The 21,318-nt window shown below is 40.3% G+C and overlaps 1 protein-coding gene across 1 annotated transcript in view; it reads right to left on the bottom strand.

Moving 5' to 3' along the window:
* Positions 1–9,743: 9,743 nt before the first annotated feature.
* parlb (presenilin associated, rhomboid-like b) overlaps positions 9,744–21,318 on the bottom strand; it is a 44,934-nt gene continuing 33,359 nt past the window's right edge. Inside the window, exons 5-10 of the mRNA XM_060834953.1 lie at positions 20,573–20,668; positions 19,647–19,796; positions 17,644–17,714; positions 16,679–16,780; positions 15,288–15,385; positions 9,744–13,068 (exon numbers count right to left, since the gene is read on the bottom strand). Coding sequence (XP_060690936.1) covers positions 12,954–13,068; positions 15,288–15,385; positions 16,679–16,780; positions 17,644–17,714; positions 19,647–19,796; positions 20,573–20,668 — 632 coding nt within the window. The 3' untranslated portion in view covers positions 9,744–12,953. The remainder of the gene's footprint in view (positions 13,069–15,287; positions 15,386–16,678; positions 16,781–17,643; positions 17,715–19,646; positions 19,797–20,572; positions 20,669–21,318) is intronic.

Genomic DNA, 21,318 nt, shown 5'->3' with positions numbered 1-21,318 from the left:
ACTGGACCAGGACAGATCATTGATGAGCGTCACTCCCAGGAACTTGTTCCTCTCAATCATCTCCACCTCAACACCATTGATGCAGAAAAGCATGTGCCCTCCATTCTGCTTCCTGAAGTCAATGACCAACTCCTTTGATGGAGAGATTATCTTTATACTATGACGCTAAGCACTCAGTCTCTTCCTTGTATTCTATCCCTTTCATTGTTTGAGATCTGACCTACAACATAAGAACTACGAGCAAGAGTAGGCTGTCTGGCCATTTGAGCCTGTTCCACCACTCAATAAGATGATGGCTGATCTTTTTGTGGACTCACTTCCATTACCTGCATTTTCACCATATCCCTTAATGCCTTTATTGTTCAAAAAAGTATCTATCTTAGCTTTAAAAGCGATTACTGAAGTAGTGTCAACTACGTCAATGGGCAAGGAATTCTGAAGATTAACAGCCCTCTGGGTGAAGAAGTTCCTTCTCAGTTCAGTCCTAAATCTGCTTCCTGTAATCTTGAGGCCATGCCCTCTTGTTCTAGTCTCACCCACCAGTGGAAACATCCTATCCATTTCTATTTTATCGATTTCATTCATTATTTCATATTTTTCTATAAGATCCCCCCTCATTTTTCTGAATTCCAATGAATACAGTCCCAATCTACTCAGCCTCCCCTCATAAGCCAACCCCCTCACCTCCGGAATCAACCTAGTGAACCTCCTCTGCATCCCCTCCAGTGCCAGTACATCCTTTCTTCAGTCAGGAGACCAAATCTACTCATAGTACTCCAGATGTGACCTCACCAGTACCTTGTACAGCTGTTTCATTACCTCTCTGCTTTTAAACTCAATCCCTTTAGCAATGAAGGACAAAATTCCATTTGCCTTCCTAATTACTTGGTGTATCTGCAGACCAACCCTCTGTGATTCATGCACAAGGACACCCAGGTCTGTCTGCAAATCAGCACGCTGCAACTTTTTACCATTCAAGTAATAATCTATTTTGCTGTTACTCCTACCAAAATGGATGATTTCACATTTATTCCATCTGCCAGACCTTTGCCCACTCAACTCAATGTATCGATGTTCCTCTGCAAAGTTTCACTGTCCTCTGCACACTTTGCTCTGCTACTCATCTTAGTGTCATCGACAAATTTTGACAGTGTACACGTGGTCCTGAATTCCAAATCATCTATATAAATTGTAAATAATTGTGGTCCTAACACTGATCCCTGAGGCCACTAGCCACTGATTGCCAGCCAGAATAACACTCATTTATCCCCACTCTTTGCTTCCTGTCAGACAACCAAAAGTCTATCAATGCTAATACTCTTCCCCTAACACGATGCATCATTATCTTATGCAGCAGCCTCATGTACGGCACCTGGTCAAAGAGCTTTTGGAAATCTAGGTACACTACATTCACTGCATCCCCATTGTCCACCTTGCTTGAAATGTCTTCATGGAATTCCAAAAGATTGGTGATGCATGACCTGCCCTTCATGAACCCATGCTGTATCTGCCCCAATGGGACAATTTCTGTCTAGATGCCTTGCTAGTTCTTTGATAATAGACTTAAACGTCTTCCCCACTACAGAGGTTAAGCTCACTGGACTATAACTCCCCATCCTTTGCCTACCTCCCTTTTTAAACATTGGCATCACATTTGCTATTTTCCAATCTGTTGGGACTGCCCAGAGTCCAGCGAATTTTGGAAAATTACTGCCGGTGCACTTGCTACTTCTCCTGCCATCTCTTTTAGTACCCTGGGATGCATTCCATCAGGGCCAGAAGACTCATCTATCCTTAGCTCCATTAGCTTACCCAACATTAGCACTTCCATAATAATGATTGTTTCCAGGTCCTCACCTACCTTTGACTCTTTGTCACTTTCTGGCATGTTATTAGTATCCCCCACTGTGAAGACCAATGCAAAGTAACTGTTCAATGCCTCAGCCATTTCATCACATCCCATGACTAACTGTCCCTTCTCATCCTCTAAAGGATTTTACTTTAGCCACTCTTCATCGTTTGATATATTTATAGGAACATTTGCCGTCTGTCTTTGTATTCTGTGCTAGTTTTTTTTCTCTTATACTTTATCTTTTCTTTATAGCTCTTTTTGTGGTTTTCTGTTGACTTTTAAAGTTTTCCCAATCTTCTAGATTCCTGCTGTTTTTGGCTACTTCGAATGCCTTCTCTTTCACTTTGATAGCCTGCCTTATTTCCTTCAACACCCATGGCAGATTACCCCTCCTCTTACAGAACTTCCTTTTCATCGGAATATACTTTTGCCGAGCACTTTGAAAAATTTCTTTGAAGGTCCTCCACTGCTCGTCAACTGTCGCACCATAAAGTCTCTGTTTACAGTCTACTTTAGCCAGGTCCTCTCTCATTCAGTCATAGTCCCCGTTATTCAAGCACAGGACCCTGGGATTGGATTTTATCTTTACACTATCCAGCTGTATTTTAAATTCAACCATACTGCGATCACTCCTTCCAAGAGGATCCCTGACTATTAAGTCATTATGTATTCCTGTCTCATTACATAGGACCAGATCTAGGATAACTTACTCTCTCATTGGTTCCATTACATGCTGTTCAAGAAAACTATTACAGTTACACTTCTCCTCAAGGTTACCCTGACCAAACTGGTTTGACCAATCTACATGCAGATTAAAATCCCCCATGATAATAGCTGTACCATATTTATAGGCATTAATTATTTCCTTGTGTACTGCCTGCCCCAATGTGATGTCATTATTTGATGGCCTATAGACTACACTTATCAGTGACTATTTCTTCTTGGAATTCCTAACTTTCATCCAAATGGATTTGACCCCATGCTCCATAGAACCTATACCATCTCTCAGCACCGCCCTGATGTCATCCTTGAATATTAGAGCTACACCACCTCCCTTGCATTCCTGTCTGTTCTTCCGAATAGTCTGGTACTCCTGGATATTTAATTGCAAGTCATGACCATTCTGTAACCATGTCTCCATGATTGCTATCAATCATATTTGTTCACGATGATTTGTGCCGTTAACTCATCCACCTTGTTACTTGAACGCTCGTAGCATTCATAAAGTGCCTTTGTGCTAGCTTTCTTACCGTCATGATTCACAACATCTTTAATATTTCCTGAGTCATCTTTCATTTTTGCTTCTTTCATAGTCTGCCTTGAATTTAAACCCTCCTGCTTACCTTTTTATTTGTCACCATAATTCCTGTCGTTATCCCTTTCCCTTCCTCCCAAAACACAAGTTTAAAGTCCTAGTGACCACTCTATCCTTTTTGCAAGAACACTGGTTCCAGATCAGTTCAGGTGGAGACCGTCCCATTGCTATAGATCCCCGCGGTTCCAAAACTGATATCAATGCCCCATGAAATGGAACCCCTCTTTCCCACACCAGTCCCTTAGCCACGTGTTTACTTCCTAATTTTCTTATCCCTCAGCCAATTTGCCCGTGGGTGAGGCAGTAATCTAGAGGTTATGACCCTTGAGACCTGTTCCTTCATTTCTTTCCTAGTGCTCAATAATCCCCAAACAGGTCCTCCATCCTAGCCTTGCCTATGTTGTTAGTCCCAACATGGAGCACAACAACTGGATCCTGCCTTTCCCACTCCAATATCCTTTCAAGCTAGTCAGAGATGTCCTGCACCCAGGCACCTGGCACGCAACACACCATGCGGGACTCCCCTATAACTATCACTTGGCTTTTTGCTCCCCCCTCTTGAATGGCCTTCTGCACCATGGTGCCGTGGTCAGCTGGCTCACCCTGTCCACAGCCCTTTTCCTCATCCATACAGGGAGCAAGAAATCTCATACCTGTTGGATAAGGTCAAAAACTGAGGCTCCTCTACTACTGAACTCAGGATCCTCCCCACCTGCCTCACTTGCAATCACAGCCTGCTGTCCCTGACCACTGACTGAATTTGAATTACTTAATCTACCAGTTGCGACTGCCTCCTGAAACAAAACGTCCAGGTAACTCTCCCCCTCCCGGATGTGCCACAGTGTTTGAAGCTCAGGTACCAGCTCATCAACTCAGAGCTGGAGTTCCTCCAGCAACCAACACTTGCTGCAAATGTGGTCAATGCCGTTCACAATGGGATCAGCCAGCTCCCACATCATACAGCTATAGCACATCACCTGCCCAGCCAACTCTACCTAGTTAATTAATATATACAAATTTGAGTTAAATAATTTCTAGTACCTCTCTGCTATAGTCTTATTCAATTAACCAATTAATAGAAGATGATTAAAAAAGTTACATTTTAACCAAACAACTTACTATCAACTTACCACAGATTTGTTTTTGGTTAGTGCAGGAGTGTGGGTGGGAGACAGTACACATGTAGTGTCTCCGGTTCAGCTGCTGCCCAGATATATTGCCGGCAGCCCCTGGTGTTCACCTTTGCCTCTGCTGCTGGAAAATGGCAAGGCGCGACGCTAGACGTGAGTTTTTAAGTTTTTTGCTCACCTTTCTGACAGCCGCCTGCTCGACGCTCCCGCACTTCCTGCTGCTGGAACAACAATGGCGGGAGAGTAGTGTTGCCAGCAAACTTGTAAATGGCTACAGCGTTATAAAGAAGTCCAAACCTGAAGACTGTTCTTGAGCATGCCTTTTCTTCATCCAATCTGGCACTTTTTTTCCTTTGTCCATTGGATGTGGACATCACAACATTTACCACTCATCTCTATTTGTCCTTGAACTGTCCTGTTTTCTAAGCTATTTCAGAGGGCAGTTGACTTGGCCACATTGCTGTGACTCTGGAGTCACATGTAGGCCAGACCAGGTCAGGACAGCAGATTTCCTTACTTAGAAGACATTAGTGAACCAGATGGATAGAATGCCCTAATCAATTTCCCATCCTGCCAAATGGCTTTTTATGAGAATCAGTATTGGTTACATGGCTTTGATTTCCATATTTTTAATGGATTTGAATTTCACTATCTGCCGTGGTGAGATTTAAACATGTCCCTGTGACATGGTACTAAGGCACCACTTCCTTATGATTTGGAATACAGAAAGAGAATGGATCTAAACGTGCAATGGTTCAAGAAGGCAACTCATTGTCTTTTTGAAACTAATTAAGAGATTGGGAATGGCTGTCCTGGACATGATTTATTTTACTCGATGATTTATTGCCCATCCATTAATTAGCTTTGAAAAGATAATGAGTTACCTTCTTGGACCCAAAACTTATTTCTTTTAAATTGAATTTTTAACATTAGCTGAACTCCTTGCAGTGGTGGGAGGGACTACCCATATCATGGTTAGGCTGTATAGCCTTAATTAAATGAGTGTTCTTCCTCAGTTATTATATCCCATGAGGTTGCTCCCTTTGTTATTACCCAAACAGGTGTTGTGGAGGTTTGCCGGTTGGCTTGAATCATTTATTTGGTGCCATACGCACCACCTAATTAAATTTACCAAGTTGCAACTACCGCAGGATTTGGTGGGGGTAGACCTCCCAGATCTGAAAGATACAAAATAGGTGTCCTACTGTCATATGTGGGTGAATGGGTGCGTAAAGACACAAGGTCGATATGGTTTGATGTTGAGGCCTCACAGGTGAGATGTCCCCACATCAACTTACTGTTTGTGAATAAGATGAGATGTGTGGTTGAGAACTGTGAGAGCCCGATTATTATAAATACTGTGAAATTATGAAGGATAATGCGGCAGGATGGGGGCAATTTGTTTAAGATTTTGCCGTTCATCCCATTAGTGGGAGCCCCAGGATTTAGACCAGGGTTAATGGACCCCGGGTTCAGAGCATGGGAGGCCAAGGGAATCTCCTGTTTGGGAGATTTATTTGAGGGCGAGGTCTTGATGGCTTTCAACCAATTAAGTCAGAAATATGGGATTCCTAACAGGGATCTTCTCCGATAGTTCCAGGTTAGGGATTATATACAAAACTGTACAGTTTCCACACTGTAAGTAATATATCTATCTAAAAGAAGACTACACTCTTGGCTCAGCCCTATAAGTTGGTTATAGAAAGAAGAGTAGGTTAAAAACAATGACTGCTGGAAACCAAATTCTGCATTAGTGGTGCTGGAAGAGCACAGCAGTTCAGGCAGCATCCGAGGAACAATAAAATTGACGTTTCGGGCAAAAGCCCTTCATCAGGAATATCCTTCATCAGAAAGAAGAGTGCTCCGATGTAGGGGGCGCTCTTTCTGTTAGTACCACATATCATCTGCAGAGGAACTGCCTTGGGGGATATGGAGAGACTCCATGGGATCTGGGATCAGGAGTTAGAGGAAGAAATCTCACTGGAAACATAGGATATATAGGGGGATGTAAAGAAAATTTCAAGATGCAGTAAGGTACAAGCAATGAAATTGAACATCCTCACAGGGCCTAAATGGCGCCAGAGAAGCAAACAAAGATTAAGAAAAGATCTTCTCCAAAATGTCCAAATGTAAAATTAGCATAGATACCCTTACATATTGCTTTTGGTCCTGCTACAAAATTCGTGGATACTGGGGTGCCATAGTGAATGAGCTGGAGAAGATCCTTGGAATTGAAGTTAAAGAGGATCTGGTATCCCTTCTTTTGGAACAACCGAATCTGCCCTGTGGGTGAGCACGGCAAGAGGTTATTTAACATTCTTACACACTGTGCAAGGAAGAACATCCTAATGAATTGGATGTTAGAGAAACTTCCAAGTCTTGTGTAGTAGCACAAACTTGTGATGGAGCATGTTCCTCAAGATTATCTGACAAGTATGGTGTGCCATAGAACATAGCAATCTTCTTAGACATGGCAGCCCTTCCTAAATTACATAGACATAGACCTATCAGTGGTACTGATTAGGGCCTTTATATATTTACAAGGGCCGTATGTGGTGGTCCATGGTGTGGGGGGGAGGAAGCTAGTAAATACAGGTATAATAACTGTTGCTCCCATGGACAGGAGCTTTGTTGGAGGGGCAGCCATTGGAGTAATTCCTGATGAAGGGCTCTGGCCTGAAACGTCGAATTTCCTATTCCTTGGATGCTGCCTAACCTGCTGTGCTTTAACCAGCAACACATTTTCAGCCATTGGAGTAGGCTAATGTAGTATAATTTAATTTAATACTATTTTATTTGAGTTTATTCTAATTCTGCTTAAGTAAATATTAGATGACTATATCTTGAAGAGTAGTAGGCACTTTATTGTTAATGTTACTGTAATATAATAATATGATATTATTTCTACTTTGCTGTATTTCTGCACTTTTATAACTTTTAGGGCTTTCTTTGGAAAACTGTAAAAATGTTTCAATAAATATATATACATATATAAAATTTTTAAAAATCATTAGCTGAATTCCCTGTTCCTAGTCACTAAGTTTCATTACCTGCTGTGAAGCTCATAGAAGTAGTATGCATGGGTTATGATCTTCAGTAAAATTACATTCAACATGTTGCTCTCTATCATGGTTATCATGTCCTGATAACAAATCTGCTGCTTCACTTGGAGAATTATCCCAGAACACTTATCAACAACAACCTCCTTGCTACCTGTGTTTACCATTATGGCAATGACACACCTTTGCCATGAATATACAGAATCCATCAAATATGATATAGGCTGATGAAGAGCTTATGCTCAAAACATTGATTCTCTTGCTCCTTGTATGCTGTCTGACCAGCTGTGCTTTTCCAGCACCACTCTTCGACTCTGATTAAACCAATGGACAACCAACCAATCTCAGATATGGAAGGCCATTTCAAATAGTTGCCAAACCGCTCAAAGATCTTCTCTCAGCTTTGATAGCCAATGATGCAAAGATTGAAAGAACAGTGAGAAGGCCACATCACCTTCTTATGCACATTAAACCTGAAGTGGACCTCGTCTTAAATTTTCTTTATTATTTTATCATGAAAAGACTGTTGTTCTGAACTTTTTATTTCTTTAATTTTCTAATTTATTGCTATGACTTTTTATTTTTGAAGGTCAGTAATGCTGGGCTTGTTATTTCTTTATTTTTCTATTTTTTTTCCTATGAATTTGTACTCAAGAATCTGTACTTTTGTAACTAAAATGGCACCATAAGTGGTGATGTGTAAACATTTCATGTGACAAAAAAGCTAATTCAAGATTCAAAAAAGATCAAACCATATTTGCAAACACTGGACAAACATCAGTACCAGCCTTGTTAGATGCTGCAAGCACATTAATGAAAGATTAAACCATCCAGAGAACACAGCTGTAGAGCTCCTAATCAGACTATGGAACACATTATCAAAACACAGTCCTCAGAAGAACTCAAAGGTGATCTACTTTGATGTAACTCTGATATTGGTAGTTTATTTGAAACCATACAAAAAGAGGGCCAATGAGATCATGCTTTCAACACTGAGCAGACAGCAGCGGCAATTAATTTCAGCAGCTCAGGCAGCATCCGAGGAGCAGGAAAATTCCTGTTGAAGGGCTCACGCCCAAAATGTCGATTCTCCTGCTCCTCAGATGCTGCCTGACCAGCTGTGCTTTTCCAGCACCACACTCTCAGCTCTGACCTCCAGCATCTGCAGTCCTTTCTCCCTGCAATTAGTGTTAAATTGTAACTTTCTTCATTGCACTTAATTGATATGTGTGGATATGTAAATTAAACAGGATTACCAGCAGTATTTCACCTGAAGTTAAATTAAGGAGACTGGCAATAATTTTGAACATTTGTAGCGAGTGAGCATGTACTGGTAGATTTGTGGCTAACAAACAGTGACCATTATTGAGTAGTTCTGCCGAAAACTAAATATTTTCTTAAAACATCATGACATTTTCTTGTGACATGCAGCACATCATCTTGATCTCACACATGGGGAAAGAAAATCTGAATGCTTCATCTTGATTGGCTGGCAATGAGTTGAATTTCAAGATTTCTACAGCTTATGTAGAGGTCAATAAATCTGAGCCATCCCATAATATTCAAGATTTTACTTCAGATTTTCCACACTTCAAATTGCCTGCGCGAAATATACATTGACTAGGTTGGGGCTGATTCACATCTCATAGGCAGTTTCTGAATGCCACAGTCAGACTGCCTGAAGAATTCACAAGTCAATTGATGCATACAAGGAATGCAGAGATAGCTTGCAGCTACCTAGGGGACTAAAGTCAGAACATTTGGAGTTGGGGACTAGTTACATAACAGACAGGAAGCTCGGTACAAAACAGAATGGAGAGTAGGTGGTCATTCAGAGTGGCACAAGATAGGAAGTAGAGCTCCACAAGGAACTCTGCTGGGTAGTCAAATGTTCGCTATTTACATAAGGAATTGGACCAGAAATTACAAGCATAATTTCAAAATTTGATGATATTAAGCTGCAGCTGAACATATATTAATACACAATGCTAGAAAAACACCAAGCTTCAAGAAGAATTGAACAGACTGAGCTCTTTCCTCTCTGAAATAATGGAAGATAACTCACAGGTATGAAAATATTTACTATGGGAGTCATGTAAAGAATGCTTCTCCTTGCAATAAGACCAGACTAAGTACCATAAACAGAAGACAGGAAATTCAGAAGAAATCTCTTCAACCAGGGTTGTTAATCTTTGTTACCAAGTGACAGTTGAGGCAAATGGCATAAAGGGGAAGCTAGATGAATACAATAAAAGTTGATGGGGCTCGAGGTAGGAATAGGAGGCGGCTCGGGTGGGGAATAAACTCCAGCTTAAATATGAGAATACCCTGTTTCTGTGCTGTAAATATTCTCCAAAATACCTCAATTCAGTGATCCACGTATAATGCTATTTTCAAACAATGATTTATATAGCCATTCAGTACAGCATAGATTTGTCACATACTTGCTCCAAATTCCATTGAAAACAATGCTTTTCCAAGGAACACTGAGTAGGTAATAGCAGCAGCAAATAGTTACACAAAAGGGGAACAGGAGTTAATCCGTAACTTGCTTGATTTACAATCATAGTCAATTGTGAACACAAGTAACAAAAATATGAGTAGATAAAAGCTGTTTGATAGTTTGTCTACACTTTGCAAAACCTGACATAATTAATTAAAATTTATGAATAGCCAACTGTTGTGTATGGACACTATACAATGCTATATTTAGTCAACTGATTTTGTTATGGATTACTTCTGGCATGATGTAGGTTAATAATGATAGATGTTTCATAGTTGGCATAATTAATGTGTACTTCATACCTTTAGACTCCCTGATTGAGGTGTAATATTGACATAGTAGGTTTAAACTTGCAAGGGCCAAGCAGCAAGGGAGCAAATTACTGGGAAACAGCATTGCAACACAGTGCATCAGCATTATAACAATAATTGCACAATGTGACAGAACTTAATTGAAATCTGTGTGCGAGAACAGGGTCAAACCACAGGAATTGTTGACAATAGCCATTTGAATATTTGAACATAGTTGTTGCATTAGAACACAAAATCAGTCGTACATGGGAGCAAGGCAATTAAGAAATAAGATTTCCCATACTCAGAATAGTTGGCAGTCTCAACACTTCTTCGGGAACAGTGATGGCTGGTTTGTTCACTATGCCTAATTGTATGACCTAGCTGGTACCATCTTTGCTTCTACATTCTTAATCACACGACTGAAATCGGTTCCACAGTGTATCACCACTGGAGGTACTATGATTCAGTAGAGTAATAAGCTGGACCCTGTAAAAGACCCAAAGGCGCTAATTTAAGAGCACTCAAAGTGTTACGATTAACATTCCTCCCTCAAGGATGCGTATGACTTTGCTGTTAATGAAGTGACTGCTGTGACTGACTGCTCCTACAAAAAAGAAATCCTTGAATAAAGTGTTTTGGAACATCCTGAAGACACAATAAAGTGCTTTCTAAATGGCTGTAGGTGTTTTAATCAATTTAGCTACTGACTCAACAATGTTTAATGTTGAGGATGTCATTAAGTCATCAAAACCACAGTGGTCCTCGATTCAACATCAATTCGAATAAAGATAATGGGGAAACATTGGAACAGGAGGAGTTGGTGGAGGGGAGAAGATAGGAAAACACGTTTCAAGGTTTGTGAAGCTCAAATTCAGGGGCCAATAATTTGCCCAACTCAATGCTGCAACCCTTTAGAAAATTATTTCATTACTGGATTATGGGTTGCTCTAGCAGTCCTTTCTGTTCTCCCCCATAATCACCCCTTTGAAGAAAACATTTCTGCTGATATCAATGTACACAGAAACTCAAATGTACCTGCTTGAAATACAGGTTAAACCTGAGAGGTGACATGGTTTCCCTTTGCCTATTCAAATCTAGTTCTATATAAAGCAAAGAGGATGGTAAATAATCCAACAACTTTACATAAAGTGCTTGACACTTAAATAATTTGAGTAGTGCATTCAACTCAACTTGAGTTTTCAAGTGTACTGGAACACTGCTGATTTAGATGCTTTTTTTGTGATGTGATAAGAAATACAGGGTGGCAGAGCATTTAAAGTTAGTGATCCTTTAACTTGGTAGCAAAAGAGTGATAATGTCATCTGTGGCACATAACATTCAATATTACATTCTGAGCATTTGAATGTTTGAGCACTGGAGTGAAGGTGAGCAATTTATTCGCATCAAAGAGCTCACTAAACATTGCTGATTTAAAATGCAACATGGTGGGTGCAATGTGGTGAAGTGAACCACCTCCCTAACTGGGGAGAGACACAAGCCCATAGTACCCGGCAGTCATTGAGAAACCCAGTCACCCTTTGCACAAAGGGGCACAGGTCTGACAACTATACTGTTCACTCACCAGAAACAGATCATGGCAGCAACAGTCTCAGGCTTAGAACCATAATGGTGGCAAACTATAAACCCCTGTACCTGACCATTAGATAGAGATTGGCAATTGATCAAAATATTCTGTGTACCAAAGCATTAATTAAAATTGAAATTTCAATAGTTTGTCGCCTTTAAACATTCCTAATTGGTTCCAGAGAACTCCTCAATTCAATGGCTTAGTAGTTATAGGGGACCTAGCTTGCAGATCAGCAGTGAGAATTAACCAGGCTGGTAAACTGCATGGATTTTGCTGATTAAATTCCAGTGGTACCACTGTGTGTATTGTGGTCATGTATAGGTTGAGAACTCTAGACTTGAGCTAATGGGCTTGTGTTTCCCTAGTACATTCTACATCAACCGAACCAACACATAAATTACAGATTTCTAAATAGTTCTCTGAGAACTTTAAATTGTGGCAATAAATTCCAAATGCTGGATGCATTTGGCTAAGCTGTAAAAACTTGAGCATTCATCACATATTCTTTCTCCAGATAAGGGAATGGGTGAATATTGTGGGGACCAATTTGACAAATTTCATATTATGTCATTTAACTCAACCAGGGACAGATTGCAAGTGAATGAAACAAAAACAGAAACTGATGACAGTCAGCAGGTCTGGCAGCATCTGTGGAGAGAAAACAGAGTTAACGTTTCGATTCCATTGACTCTTCATCAGAAGTATTTTGATGAACAGTTACCAGACTCGAAACATTAACTCTGTTTTCTCCCCACAGATGCTGCCAGACCTGCTGAGTTTCTTCAGCAATTTCTGTTTTTGCTTCCAAATCTCCAGCAGCCACAGTTCTTTGTTTTATGTTATGGCAAAAGTAAAGGATGGTCTCAAATTCAAATGTGCTTCGAGCAGTTGACAGATTTTTAACAGTCGGTCTCAAGTCAGTTTCTTTTTGGAGGGTTGGGGCCAGCTAATGCAACGGGGAAGAGAAATGTCGGGTCAAAACCTTTTCTTCGAAATGCTCCTGTTTATTTCTCACTGTACAGTCCTGTAAATAGTCTAAATACACTCCTTCAGAAGTTAAAAATTTGCTGCAACTTGTTGCTTTGCCTGAATTCAGGGTCCTGCTGTAAACCCCTACTTCTGCTGGAGCCCAGTGTTTAGTTATTGTCTCTCTCCTGTGCTTGTCCCAAAGCATAGAGGATATCACTTTTCTTTCTAAATTGCAGCTTTTTGACTAGGACGGGCCGCGCCCTCCACTCCCGGGACCCTTTGTCCTCATGTCATGCCACATCTTCACGAGAGGCTCTCTGTTCTTCCAAATCAGTTCATGTCCATAAAAGATATACCAACTGAAAAATGACAAAGAACAGCGTGTTATTTTAATTAAGCAGATACCACAAACAATAACATCACTTCAAACAATTTACTCAAGGTACCAATTCCTGGGAATACACAGCAGGTGCGCAAGTGGAAAAGAACCGTGTACAAACAAAATTCAGTTAAATTGTATTACGTTTTTGTTATTTGCACAAGAAAATCTATAATGATTTGAAAGCAAATCAGGTATAATAGGAGTCATTGCAGCTATGAGAAATAGTAACTCTGGGAGTAGCTGGCTTGGTCAGTCAAGCAAACATATGAGCTCTAATCATTGATAAGCTGGAGAATAAATGGGGACTTTGAAAAGCTATGTGGCAGATTTCACTCCACACTAACATATTATTCCTCTTTAATTTCAAAAAGTCCAATGTAATTGTAATAATGCATCAGAGGCAGAATACAGTGGATATAGTATTCTTTTGAGATGGGAAAGCAGGGGGACTGAACTGTGTACTTCAAGTTATGCCATGATGTTTCATTGCAATCTTCCAGCCAACTCCAGCTTAGACATGAGATGAATGATCTTGAGAGTCACAACTTAGTTCCTTCTTAAACCCCAAACCATCCTTAATTTAGCATTAGACTAACAAGGGCACTCAGAAATTTCAGAATGGTTAGTATGGGAAAGGGCATTATACAATATTAATGCAGTGTAGAGAGCTTTACTGATACTGGACAATATGGTGCAGTGATTGGACATTTAAAATGAAATATTTCTAACCCATTCGTATTTGCATCTAATCTATACTCGAGCTGACATGGGAACATTTGAATGATGGTGTAAGTATAATTCAAATGAACCATTTCTGGAATTACTCGAAGGTTAGTATAAATCCGTTGAAACGTGGGTAGAGTGGGGGGGCTCAAAACTCAACAGCAATTTCCAGAAGATTCAATCAGTACTATACACCGTGACAGATGTTATTCTTATCTCCAAAGTGAACAACTTCACATGTTGATGTTCATATTATTCACTTTTTTATATACTTAATCTATGTCACATCGTCTTAACAATTCATTATCAATTCTAGCTTAGTACAACCTACAAAGTTGACTGTGGTCCCCTTTATTACCAACCTCATTTCAATTGTGCCAACATTTGCAACATTCAATTTTACCCAATCTTCATCCAGCGTCCTAACCCCTGTCCAGTGTGCCATTCTTACAAACAGGTCACCTCCAATGTTGATTTACAATGCTAGTTAATGTCTTTTGAAAAATCCATAGATAGGGCATCTATTAATTCTATTATTAAAGTGTTCTACTGAGTTCGATGGATATAACCCACCTTTTCTAAACCTATCCTGTTGTCTTAAGCACTCTCCTAATCAGCATACATTTTTCAAGTGTTCATTTATTCCAAACATGACAGCTATTTCCCATCATTGTTATCGTTAATTGATTTGTCATTTCCTCCATATTTTCAACTGATGTCACATTTTATAACTTTCAGTTCCCTGAAGCTATCACTAATCTAGTAAGCACCAGAGGATTATAATTAACATTTCCAATTTTCCTTCCTATGTTTTGGAAAAATAAATCTGCACTTGGATCCAGTTTGGTTTTAATCTCATTATTTCATTCTGTCCAGTTGTTTTCTAGGTTTTGGCTCTGGGCTAACTCTTGTGCTCTCTGTTTTTCTGGGATCATGAACTCTTTCTCATACATGAGAATTGAGTAGTTTGTCTACACCCTCACCTTGTACTATTGACGAGTGTAACTTTTTTTTAACATACCTGCTTCCATGCTTCTTTCTCTTCCTTGAGGTGCTTAATCAAATCACTAACAAGTTTTTCTCTTGAGCTACTTAACAATACCACTAACAAATCCCCTGTAAGAATATTCCTGCTTGGCTTAGTATTTTGTTAGACCCTTTCTTCATTCCGTTACTTTTCCAGTTCTTACTCTTACCCAACATTTCCACCCAAACTTGTGATGTACTGATTAGCCACTTATAGATGACAGTTGCCTCACCTCCTAACTATCTTGACTGATCTTTAATCATCCACCAAAAGATTACACTGTTGGTTGGCAGAGTAATCCACAAATAACTTCTTCCATACATTGTCTTTGAACCCAAGATCTCCACATCATCTGAAGAATCCTTTCACTACAATATCAGGACACTGAATTCTTAGCACTGTTTAAAAGAAAATAATTGCTACGGCTGAAGTGATCCCAGACTCACATTCCAAAGATTGCACCACCCAAGTGAGCTGCGTGGTCGAAAAACCTCCATCCCAGAATCAGGCCAGTTGTATCCATGGCTATAATCGCTTTCAGAGCCTGCAACAGACAAAACCAAATGTAAACCCTCCTGCAAATACCCATCCTAGCTGTTCATGGTTATATTTAGGAAACAATAAAATAGATCCTGACATTCTTAAACAGGAAGAACCAGGTCAATAGGTCTCAAAATGTCTGAGCATTAACAGAAGGGTCATCTACCATTTTAGTGCATGCTAGATTTAGGGTGAGACATTAAGGCGTCACTGGCGGAGGTTAAGGACTACATAAAAGTAATGAAGTATATAATCATGTGTGCATGAACACTTTTGGGGTACCATGCTGCTCGGTACAGGGAATCTTAGCTGTTCTACTTTGCATGTCTCGTGATGGTTCCACAAGACTCATTATACATGTCCATTCTTTTCACAGGAAGATGATGTTGAAATATCGACAGAAACATAGATTTAAATAAGTATGGTACTGTGCAGATACATTGTATAAATAATTATATGGTATTATAGCTATTCCTATCTAGCGTAGTGTAGCAGCCTCTTTGAAGTACGAAGTGAGAAAGGACAAGATTGAGAACCGGGAAGAGAGTTTGTGGGGGTGGGTGGGGGAGGGGGGTGGGGTGGTTTGGTGGGGGTGGGGGTTCGTTTGGGTTTGGTGTAGGGAAAAACAGCAGGGTAGTGCAGGAGAAGGGAGCAAGAGGGAGAGTAAGGTTTGTCGCCTCCTAGTTTTCAGGGGCCCTCTTCCCTCCTCACACTGGGGGATTACCCCCAACCAACATACCATCTCCCCTCCACTAAACCACTTTTCAAAGCTTCGCGCACTTGGCTGTGCATGTGTAATTTACACGTAAATTCAATGTGGTGATGTATTATATTTGGAAACAGGCGTGCGTGTGCGTGTGCCTGAATGAGCGCACACGCATAGTTGCCTACAAAGCTTAATTCAAGGAAATTCTTGGCATGTCCTCAGGATTGAACTACAGAATGGCCGTTGCCTATTCTGTTAAGCTGAAACAGGCACAATATGTGTACATTTCTTTTGTCTGCAAAAAAAAAGGACTCTACATATTAATACATAGCTCCCAGCGTTCACAAGTGTGTCACACTGAGAGCCTGAGTAACAATTGTAAATTGATTATACAGTAATTAAAAAGTATTCCTCTTTACATTGCTATTTCTTGCCAATGTCCTGACGAAGAAAAGCTTCAACAAAATGCGCCTTCTTGCAGCAATATTCTCTTCTTCTGACAGGATGTGAACAATACTGAGATAGATAAAACCCACTTTTCCAGGCATTAGCTAAACTACACCATATCCAGAAGGTGCATTGGAAACTTACGCTGCTGGCTGTGAAGGTGAACATGGGCAGCAGGATGATGGCCAGTTTTGCTTCAGGCATTTTGGAGCAGACCGCAGCAAGGACAGTCATTATTGCACCAGACTAGTAGGAAGAAAAGACAAAACAGTAGGTGAGAAAAAAAAAGTGGATCCACACTTGCAAACTTATCTGTAGGCAATGTGATGAAAATGACTACTTGTGAATGCCTTACGGGACCAGGGGAATACATATTGGGATCATGCCCACAGCCTTGAACCCAAATGCTGGGAACATTGCTTCTGAATGTCACACAGAACTCTGTGTTTAAACTTCAATCCCTCTAACTGATTCAAAAAACAATCAAAGAGTGATGGGACACTGGGACACCCAAGCAACAATGATCATACAGCCATCCATTCTACTTCAAGGAAAAGGGAAGAGTAACTGGAGCATTAAACTGTTGAAAGTTCAGAAAGATCCGAACACTGAGTGCACAGTTTATGGTTTAAAGAAGCAACGCTGTGCCAACTAGGTTGGGAAACATGACTGAGGTAACAAAGTTAATAAGAAGGTGGTGAGTCAGGAGTATTGGATTTGATACAAGATAGAGGAACAAGCACTAGAAACAGGAGATTAAATAAAAGGATTAGTTCACAAAGAGTTGGCAGCAGGGGAGCTTCAGAACAGCTCTCAGAGAAAGACTACAGAATAACTAGTTGAGATTTTGTTAGGATCTTACTGGACATGTATCTTGCAATGAGACATATTATTGGTTATTACTGTCAGAATAAAAGGAAAGTAGACTAGATGGGTCTCCCCTTTAGCAGGCTTGAGGTTTGCAATAGTTCACAAGAATATCTTTTCAATCTAGCTGTTTACGACAGAACATTGCAACACAGCTGTGGCACCCAGGACTTTCCACCATATTCCATCAACAATACATTTTCATAATAATTTAAGATCTTTCAAGATAACAGGACACTTACAGCTCCAAGTGATGCTCCTAAGCGGCCAGTTGCAGTTTTGTACACATAACTGGCAAACGTGGAGATAACACCTGGAACATAACAAGAGATAAAATGCAATAATCATTAGCAGCTATTTACACAAACTGTCAGTTAAACAGTAGGGGAAAATGCAGGAATAATTTGGTCAAAGAAAAATATCAGTGCATAGATTTCCACTTGCAACATTTAAGTGACATAAATCATCTCACATAAAAATAAATCTCTACTCCTCTGCTGACATGACAAATAAATAATAGGGACTCGCCACAATTCCATTGCTGCGCTGCTCAATCTTAAACAGGGTATAAATGGCAATTCTACAATTAATCTTAGCATCGTCGAGAAAGGAAGTGATAATAGTACCCCAAACTTACCACATAGAACAGTGGTGGAGTTGAGGGAGCTGGCACAGTATACATTCCCTAAACTCCATTACTAGCTCGTATACTCTGTCTCCCCATGGAGAGCTCTCTGGTCACTGCCTTACATGTGCTGTCTACAGACAATTCTGCAGCTAAGTCACAATCAATGTAAAAGACTTGTTTCGTCTGTCACTGGGAATCAGTGCATTTGCAATGCTTATCCTCAGCGAATGGAAGTGTTCATTCTTGTGATCAGCCTTTCTGAATCAGTAAGTTAACAATTCTCTGTTGGAAGATTTCAGACCTCATCCTTACCCTAGCTGATTCCCTGATGTGCCAGATCCTACATTATTCTGCTATACTATGGTAGTTGACATCAAGTCTTATACTTGTCCGACATGTCAAACCTGGGACACCAAGTAAGGTTTTTGATTAAGATTAGATTCTCTACAGTGTGGAAACAGGCCCTTTGGTCCAACAAGTCCACCGACCCTCCGAAGAGTAACCCACCCAGACTCATTTCCCTCTGACTAATGCATCTAACACTATGGACAATTTAGCCTGGCCAATTCACCTGACCTGCATATTTTTGGACTGTGGAAGGAAACCGGAGCACCTGGAGGAAACCCACGCAGACATGGGAAGAATGTGCAAACTCCACACAGACAGTCACCCGAGGCTGGATTCGAACCTGGGACCCTGGCGCTGTGAAGCAGCAGTGCTGCCCAAATTGGCACCTTTTCCATTTTCCCCAGGCTGTATACTTTAAGTTTTATGCCTGCATCATAATATTTCAAGTTGTAATCTAGCTATTCCCCACTCTAAGTCCAACTTCTCTTCTTGAAAACATGGTTGCAAATCCAAATATCTTAAATTTTTTATATTCTGTTCAGAATCTGCCACAGTGCCCTTCAAAACAGCATACGATCATAGTTTCTTTGAAAAATCCATTTTGGGTGATGTAACTTCTTCTCAATAGTTTCTACCAGTTGTCCAGCTGATGGCTGATGCCTCCTAATTATTTCCCCTAGCCCATTAACTCAGGATTTCCTTTGGGCATTGTATTTTCTCTTCCATCTGACCCACCTCTAACGCCAGATGCATTCCCTGTCCCTTTTAATCTATTAATATTCCAGTACTCAAATGTCTTGAGCAACCTCAAATATCTCAAAACAACATTGCTTATAAGTATTTCAGATCTTACCACATGCCGCTGAACACAATTTATTCTCACTATTCCTTTAAGCAATTCTATATACTTTCTACAATAATTGAATCTTGCTGTCAACTTTAGACAAGCAGCGCACATTCCGAATGGAATATCAAAAAAAGTCAACTCTTCTTTCACGCTCGTCCCTACCCTTTTCTGTGTCAATTCTCTCATTAATCTGATGTTTCCTGCTTGCTTTTCCAATTTCTAAATGCACCAGTTTATATAATTTCCTCCTCCCTACATTGTTCTGAAACAAAGGTTCATTGTACCAATTCTCTAACCTATTCAATTCTCACCTAGGGCTCCAACATGCATGTCTTTCTTACACAAACTTACAGGGAAACATTTTATCTTAAAGTTTACTAAGTTCTACCTCTGATCAGAAGTTGTAGTAGCGAAGTAGTTACCTGCTGATAGGTAGACAGCCATGAACTGCTCTTGCCCGAGAAGTTGGACTATACTGGAGGAGAAACTCCACAGCACGTACATGTTTGCTGCCATGTGAAAGAATGAGTAGTGGCTGAAGGTCGACAGTACCATGGGTAAGCACAACGCCGCTTAAACAAGAAGAAAAACAGTATGAATGGTCAGCACTATTCATTCACCACGAACTGAGAAAGCAGGGTCATATATATCTCCAACGTCAGGGTACACTTACATGTCCAATGTAACTTCAGCAACACAGTGCAGTTATACTATAATTCAAAAATAAGATTCACGTACACTATAACCACAGCATAAAGGTACTCAAGGTACTGTACAGACTTACTGATACATAGGAAAGCTAATGGTCTCAGTATGAGTGCTCCAGTAGCAGATAAAGAATCTCAAATGAGATATTTTCTTCAACAGATGTGTTGAAAGGCACTTTACTTCTTTTCGATCCAAATGCTTCAACTTTTACATAAACTGAAACAACAGGGTTCAGGCCACTGTTGCAGTCCTGAGCAGATTTGAAAGTCTGCAACAAATGAGTACCTCTCAAATAGTCCCAAATCAGTTCTCATTCCCAGTTAATCAAACCAGAATGTCCCAAGTGTGAGTCTACACATACCAGTAATTCAGTCAAAACTGCTTCAGATTTATTTCATATAGAATCCACACAGGCAACAGTATTACAGTTGCTTCAGTCAGAGTTGAATTAATTCATCTGTCCCTCCTTCATTATCAAACTTTTGGCACTGTGTAATTAGAGAACATACAAAAGAACCAGAATGTGTCTCTTTCACGAGTGTCAAAATCATGAAAAGAGTCCCATAGGAAGCTTGGACAGGAAACTGAAAATGGCTGTAAATCTTCGATGGGCAAAATCCTGAATATTTGTCACACTTACTGGAAGCAGGATTAGAGGTGAAATATTTCACCATGGTCCGTTGCATTGATGGAACTCGCCATAAACAGAACACTAAGGCATTGGCTGCTATAATGCCTGCGAAAGAACAGAACAAACAGACTGTGAAGCAACTTAATTGTTGAGTACATTAAACCAGTAAATGGCATCTAAGGGGACCTATGCCATTATACAGGGCTATGGTTCAGGTATTAATAATTTTCACAGCACATGAGCCAGCTTCTACAAACCAGGAATGTTTTGAGATGTTTAAGCCAGCATCCCAAAAACTTTCACAACTTTCAATCAGAAGAGTGAATCAGGGCAGACGCATTCCAAAATATAAACCCAAGGTTTTGAAACAACAGATCTGTTCATATCAGAGAGAAGTTAGGACTTTTCTCTGGATTGGTCAGTGTTTTTGCTGTTACTCAGGGAAAGCAAACATTAGACGGGGATTACTTTAGGATCTATGCCTGCTTGTACAGCCTGACCAAACTCCAGACAATACTTCTGACAGACAGAAGGAAGAGCCCTTCCTGATGAAGGGCTTTTGCCCGAAAAGTCGATTTTCCTGCTTCCTGATGAAGGGCTTTTGCTCAAAACATTGATTTTCCTTCTCCTCAGATGCTGCCTGATCTGCTGTGCTTTTCCAGTGCCACTCTAATCTTGACTCTATTCTCCAGCATCTGCAGTACCCACTTTTGCCTTTATGGAGGTGACTGTATAGCTACAATGTAATAATGGCT

The sequence above is a fragment of the Hemiscyllium ocellatum genome, chromosome 13, assembly GCF_020745735.1.
Source record: "Hemiscyllium ocellatum isolate sHemOce1 chromosome 13, sHemOce1.pat.X.cur, whole genome shotgun sequence".
Classification (NCBI taxonomy): Eukaryota; Metazoa; Chordata; class Chondrichthyes; order Orectolobiformes; family Hemiscylliidae; genus Hemiscyllium; species Hemiscyllium ocellatum.
The sequence above is the reverse complement of the archived record's forward strand: the minus strand, read 5'-3'. Positions and strand labels throughout refer to the sequence as shown.